This window comes from Pygoscelis adeliae, unplaced genomic scaffold (assembly GCF_000699105.1).
Source record: "Pygoscelis adeliae isolate BGI_AS28 unplaced genomic scaffold, ASM69910v1 Scaffold78, whole genome shotgun sequence".
In the NCBI taxonomy this organism is placed as follows: domain Eukaryota; kingdom Metazoa; phylum Chordata; class Aves; order Sphenisciformes; family Spheniscidae; genus Pygoscelis; species Pygoscelis adeliae.
This window is the reverse complement of record NW_008825409.1, coordinates 6,035,753-6,042,594: the sequence shown is the minus strand read 5'-3', so window position 1 is coordinate 6,042,594 and position 6,842 is coordinate 6,035,753. Positions and strand designations below refer to the sequence as shown.

At 41.7% G+C, this 6,842-nt stretch overlaps 1 protein-coding gene across 1 annotated transcript in view; it reads right to left on the bottom strand.

The window, feature by feature from the left end:
• DDC (dopa decarboxylase (aromatic L-amino acid decarboxylase)) overlaps positions 1-6,842 on the bottom strand; it is a 56,331-nt gene that overhangs the window by 44,280 nt on the left and 5,209 nt on the right. The window contains exons 2-3 of the mRNA XM_009330452.1: positions 2,357-2,470; positions 1,548-1,667 (exon numbers count right to left, since the gene is read on the bottom strand). Coding sequence (XP_009328727.1) covers positions 1,548-1,667; positions 2,357-2,470 — 234 coding nt within the window. The remainder of the gene's footprint in view (positions 1-1,547; positions 1,668-2,356; positions 2,471-6,842) is intronic.

The following is a 6,842-nucleotide window of genomic DNA, read 5'->3' as shown; positions in this document are numbered from 1 at the left end:
ATCCCTGGAAGTATTTAAAAGACGGGTAGATGAGGCGCTTAGGGACATGGTTTAGTGGGCATGGTGGTGTTGGGTTGACGGTTGGACTCGATGATCTTGGAGGTCTCTTCCAACCTTAATGATTCTATGATTCCTTGATTCTAAGCAGTCAATGTCAAAGTTTGGGGGTTTTGTTCTATGCAGTGTAGTCTGAAAATTATATTATCTACTGATAGAAGTGTTTAGGTTCATATTTTAAGCAGCTCTTCATTTTATTTTAATATTCCGGTATTTCATTTTGTTATATAAGGAAAACTTCTTAAAATAATTTCACCTTCTTTGACAAAGACTGATAGACTTTCTACTACATTCTGTTATTTCTACTTGTAGAAGATTCTTTCCTATGTTCTTATCCACTTTTTTCCTGAAAAAAAGGAAGGCTGTTTTAGAAACTGACTGAAGTAAACAATTGAACATGTCTAAGGTGGACTTCATGGAAGCCTTTGTAACCACTTTTCATGATGCTGTACTCAAAATCCTCAGATATATTTCAATTTGAGAAGTTTTTTTCTATTTTCAGCCATGAAACATTGCTGCACCCTTGTGCTGGTTTTGGCTGGGATAGAGTTAATTTATTTTCTTCATAGTAGCAAGTATGGGGCTATATTTTGGATTTGTGCTGGAAACAGTGTTGATAATATACCGGAATGTTTTTGTTACTGCTGAGCAGTGCTTACACAGAGTCAAGGCCTTTTCTGCTTCTCACACCACCCCACCAGCGAGGAGGCTGGGGGTGCACAAGAAGTTGGGAGGGGACACAGCCAGGACAGCTGACCCCAGCTGACCAAAGGGATATTCCACACCATGTGACATCATGCTCAGCATATAAAGCTGGAGGAAGAAGAAGGAAGGGGGGGACGTTCAGAGCGATGGCGTTTGTCTTCCCAAGTAGCCATTACACGTGATGGAGCCCTGCTTTTCTGGAGATGGCCGAACACCTGCCTGCCCATGGGAAGGAGTGAATTAATTCCTTGTTTTGCTTTGCTTGCGTGTGCGGCTTTTACTTATTAAACTGTCTTTATCTCAACCCACGAGTTTTCTCACTTTTACCCTTCCGATTCCCTCCCCCATCCCACCAGGGGGGGAGTGAGTGAGCGGCTGTGTGGTGCTTAGTTGCTGGCTGAGGTTAAACCACAACAACACTGTTGGTAAGTATGAGCTCACTTCACTTGATCAACAAATTAAAGTTTCCATCCTACATGATTTTTCAACATAATGATTTGAATTTTAAGCCCAAATTGTGCTGTTAAGTTGGACTACTAGCAATTCTTCAGAAAGATGAGTGTTTCAGAATTCAGCTGCTCTGAAAACAAAACCATCACTTTCATGAATGATCCTACCCACCTATGGACATTCTCACGGAGCATCAGTCTTTCTGAAAATCTGAAAGGAACCCATGCGGCAAAAAAAAAAAAATCTTTCCTTTATTAGTGTTTTGGTATGAAGGTTTTACAAAATCATAAAGTCCACAAACTCATTCTGTATTCTTTTTTCATGTCCCCTCTTACCTGAATGACTCCTCCACCTTGGCTATGCTTCCCAGCTAAAAACTCTTCAGGCAAATTAATCATCTTCCCTAGCCAATCCAGCATGACAGTCTCCAGCTCCGTGCAAGCTGGACTTGCAGCCTGTGTTGAAAAATAGAACAGAGGGAATAACCTCACTAAACCATGAAGAGAAATAGGATCTACCAGAGCAAGAATAACTCTTTCTCTCTCTCTCTGTCTTTTGACTACAGAGGAAGAGACTAGCTGACTACCTTCACCAGCTAAATTCAGGACCTGAAGACCATTTTGTGCACGTTGTTTCTAATACTTCCTAAAAAAAGGTCAAACTGGGCCTCACATAGAACCATGAATATCAAATGTCAAAGCTAGAATTTGCATCTTGCATATTTTTTTTCAACATCAAGTCCTAACCTCTTTAGAGAAGAGCCCATCTCATACGAATGTGGGTTTTTTTTAACACAATTTTCCATTCATCCAGATGATAATAGAAGTAACACCACCAGGTGATAGGCAACAGTCATACTATTTAATGAATTACCAGTAAGTTTGCACTGCTACCACTAATTCTAAATGCTGGCGATTTTTCAAGGGCAAAACTTCTAAGAGAAAATAGCCTTTTATTCCTGGAGTCATTCAGGGTGTTTATGTGAAAACACTTAAATAGTCAAGGAAATTTACCTATAAAAATAGTCCTGTGACTTTGCTGCTATTAATCAATAATTTCATTGAAGAATGTTACTGAAATGCTTAACATTTTGGCAAGGTGAAGCACCATTACCACATAGCAGTACATATCCCAGTAAACTTACCCAAGAGAAGCCCACACATCCTATTCCACCACACAACATATCTGCAAGAAGAGCTGGGAAGGAAGAGGCTGCAGGGAAGTAGGCAAAAAAGTACGGACTGTGCCAGTGAGTCACCTGTATTAAGGTAAAAATAGTCATTTTTAACTAATGCAGGAAGCAGAAACAAATTGTCACAAAATCAGAAAAGATTAGAGGTTGGGACCAGTCAACAGTTCTCAACTACCTGGCTGTAACACAGAATCCCATTTTTTAGAAAAGCTTACCTTGTTTTTTCTCAGTTTTTTATCTATTTTTTACTCAAATTAGAAATAAATTAGTTCTTGCCCCCACCTCCCAACAGTTCCAAAATCAGAGTTCTCCATTTGTCTGCCAGAAGACAAGAATTGCATGGGCAGTGGCAGCATGAGTTTCTGTGAAGGGCACTGTTCTTGAGCCTCTGCTTTCAGGGACTCTCCGGTATTTTGTTCTTTCATCTCTGTCATGCGGCTGACTTAGCAAGAGTGTCTTCAGTGCAGCAGAGGTCCACAGAACTCTCTTGCCCACACTTGCTAAAATTCAGGCACTGAATCTGGCCAAACAGCTCCTCACCACAAAATGAAACAATCCATTCCAGTATCCAATACCTTCTGTAGAAAATTAAACTATCATCTCCGTATAACAAGTTGTGATTTATGTACAGTTCCACTTTATATGTACTAATATAAGAGAACAACACAATAATGGCACAAATTGTAGCCGATTGTCTTGCAGCAGCAATATTTAGAATTATCCTATGCAACATCTAAGCAATTTTAGGATCTGTGAGATACTTGATAGTGCTCCACAACTCCAATCTAATAAAATTTGAAAACAGGAAATGTACTGCCCCACTGCAATGTTCAGTGGAAATAATGTGATATGATATGTTTGGCAAAAACAGCTTTCACATTCAAGATAAAAGGCAAATTTTAGGAAAAAAGTGCTTCTGGAGGATTAGGTGGACTATAAGGAACAATTCAGCAGAATGTGTATAAGACCTTTCCTTGGCTGGAAATCCAGAGGCTGCTGAGTTATTGAAGCCTAGCCTTTTCTCATGCTGTTTTGTTTTCTTTTTTTTAATGCTGGAGTTCTTCTGTTACAACTGGAGGATGGTAAGACCATACATTCTCTCTTGCCTGAGCTCAGTGTTTCCTTACTGTTTTGTTCCATATTCCCGCCTCTGATGAATTTTACCTTTCACACTCCCCTCTCTCCCAGTCTGTGATAAGGTTTCTGGTTCTGGAGCTAACTCAGGGATCACTGTACCGCACTGTTCTGCATGCTGCAAATATCCCTTTTATTTCCTCTTCTAACCTTCTTCATGCCAACAACCAGCTCTTCTTTAAGGGACATGCTCCATGCTAAGGGGAAACTGTCTTAACTCTTGTATACACAATGAATCAGATATCACTTTCTCTGCTGTAGTATACCATATATAGTGTTTCAGGTGCCCCTATCTCTTTCATATGAGAACAGCTCCTATCCACTACAATTTTCCACTGTCTAAACTAGCCCTGTACCTGGTATGTGCAAGATTTCACTTTTACTGGTCACTAGGTCCAAACCTGCTCAAATTAGGTGTCCAAAGACAAGCCACTGTGAACATTTTTAGCTGTATCTCTTATACCTGGTCAAGATCTCTTTCTTTCCTGTAACAAAGTTTTAGAACACTTGTAGCAAACATCTTCCTTCACAAATCAGAAAAAAATGGGATGGGACTTGGTTCTTCACAGGAAAACAATAAACAGATTAAAAAATACCCAATAAACAGAGGTCCCTCATAGGACCCACGTGCACAGACTTTCACTGACGTCCATAATGAGCCAGGGCTGCCACTGTTCATCTCCCCAGCTCTAATCCTCTGTGATCTCTAAGACTTGTGACATTCATCTTGAGTTAATCAAGTTAAACTGCCTACTTGCTGGGAGCCATTTGTTTGATGAAACAGAGCAGATTCCAGTTGCACCACTCACACAAAGCCAAAAAGCCAAAGGCCCTAGGGCAAGTGCAGCTGCGGTTCTTCCTCCTGCCTCCCCTTCCCCCTTCGCTTGAAGCAGCTGTAAAATTCATTTATTTTGCCATGTTGGAACAGACACACTTAGTCAAATATTGCAAAGAGCGTGACATAATTGATGCTTGTTTTTTCAGCCCTCTACTGATAAACACTGATATACAAGTGTCTTGGGTAATTACCACTCTAATGCTTCTCAGAGACATTTTATTTCACAGATTTCTTCTAAGGATGTCTGTCTTTCTGTGGCTTGCTTAGTCTAAGCAAGAGTCTTCCTTTACAACACACTAAGGATAGGTACTTCAGCTGAAAGTTCATAGATTAATGGATCCAATGTGAGGACAATTAGCGTTTTCAGTACTCCTATTTGCATTTACAACTAAACTTGATCATTTTTGGCTCTAAAAAAGGAGGAGATATATGTCAAGAGAACAAAGCAAGTCTGAGAGAGAAAGGTGACCCCCACTGATATTTTTATATGCAGATCCCTTCCACCTTGGCTTCCTGCTGTGGAGACCAGAGTTCAGCAGTTGTTCCCTCAGTCCCTGTGTTAATATTAGGAACTTAGCACCATTATGGTCATTATCATTTAGTGGACTGCCCTTTGAAGATCTATATCCAATTTCACAAGAAGTCTCCATAAAGAATTTTTACCACTCATGAATGCTTGTTCTCCTATAGGGTAAAGACAGCAATGGATACTGCATTATTGCTTTACACAATTAATTGATCCTTGCTCCTCTGAAGGACACAGTTTTCACATTTTCAGTCATCCAGTAAGTAGCAAACATCTGAACACAACTAACACAGTAAAGATGTCAACATGAAGGAAACAAGAATCACTTACGGGCCACTGATAGCTTATGGGCAAAACAAGGTTTTATGACCTCTGTCATATTACTTATTCTCTCTGAAGAAGCCCAGTTCCTTCTTTATAAAATGGAGATAAGACATTCCCCGGTGAAACACTGGAAAAGCACTACAGCTGAAAACACTAGATGTACTTATAAATGTTAGTCTTGTCAGGAAAAAGTTATGAAGAAGATTAAGGGAAAATATAATGGGGGCAGATTGTCCCTATAGCCAATTTCAAAAGTCCCTAAAACTAATTATAAATAATTTTAAAGGTCTCTAAACCAAATGTGAATGAGTCTTCCTATGCTAAGTTCTTCCTATACTCCCTGCCTCCATGTGTTTGTACAGCACCATCACTTTCACACTTCAGTTTCTGTGAGCACAGCTAACAGAGGCAGCAAACAGATGCAGCAGTTTGTGCAGCACTATGCACAGAAGAGGTCCAGAAACCCTGCTAAGGTTAGTGTGCGTGGCTTCTGCAGTGGTGGTGACACTCCACAGGGCACAGTCCCCAGCAGCAACTGGAACAACTACCCCTGGCACATCACAGGTCTCAACCCAGACTAAGCTCCCAAGGGAGTATGAAGCTCTGCAGGCTTGGGATTGCAGGGATGACAGGGCCTCTTGCCAAGGCTGGGGCAGTGGGACATAGTCTTTTAGCCTGCAGGAGGTATGCACTGGTGGAGGGTCTGTGTCACCATGTAAAGGAGCAGCATGAGGAGGTCAGCAGATTGTGCAGTATCAGAGATGACAAAAAAGAGATTGAGTGGATTTTCCCTGAGACATAACACAAGGTATCTCAGATACAAGAGCCTGAACCCCCAAACGTACCAAAGGAGGGGCAGTCAGAGTCTCTGCTTATTGGGTTGGGAAATGGAGTCCCACGATGGTGTAGAGCAGAAGCTTGCAACTACTGGCACTAGGAGGAAGGCTTCTGCTCCACCTGCAGATCTGCAACTACAGAATAGGTTCAGTGCCCTGGTTGCAGATGGGCTGGGAGCCCTGCTGTGTCTAGTGAAGCACCCAAGCAACCTGAGTGTTGACCCTGGTGTTGACAATGGGGATTTGGGTTTTAAGACAAGTGGGACCCTCTTTGAGGATCAACTCCTAGGAAGAGACAGGATCCACCTGCATAACTGGGGCAAAATATCTTTGCAGACAGGCTGGCTAACCTGGTAAGGAGAGCTTTAAATTAGGAACGATGGGTGAAGGAGATGAAAACCCACAGTCAAGGGAGGAAGGTGGACTGAGTTGGCAAGCAAAGGGTGAAGGGTAATGTGGACAAAAGAGATCTTGAAAACAAGATAGGGCTAAAGCAGACTCACCCCAAGTGTATGCACATAAATAAGGAAGTGCTGAGAGGACAGCATTACAGGGGGAAGTTTTCATATATTTTCTGGGAAATCAGCACAAGTGGGTGACTCTCTGAAGCACCTGTATGCTATGGCATGATGCATGGGGAACAAACAGGAGGAATTAGAAGGCTGTGTGCAGTTACAGGGCTGTGACCTCATTGGGATCACAGAGATATGGTGGGATAGCTTGCATGACTGAAGTGCTGCAGTAGATGAGGACAGGCTTTTTAGGAAGGACAGACCAGGA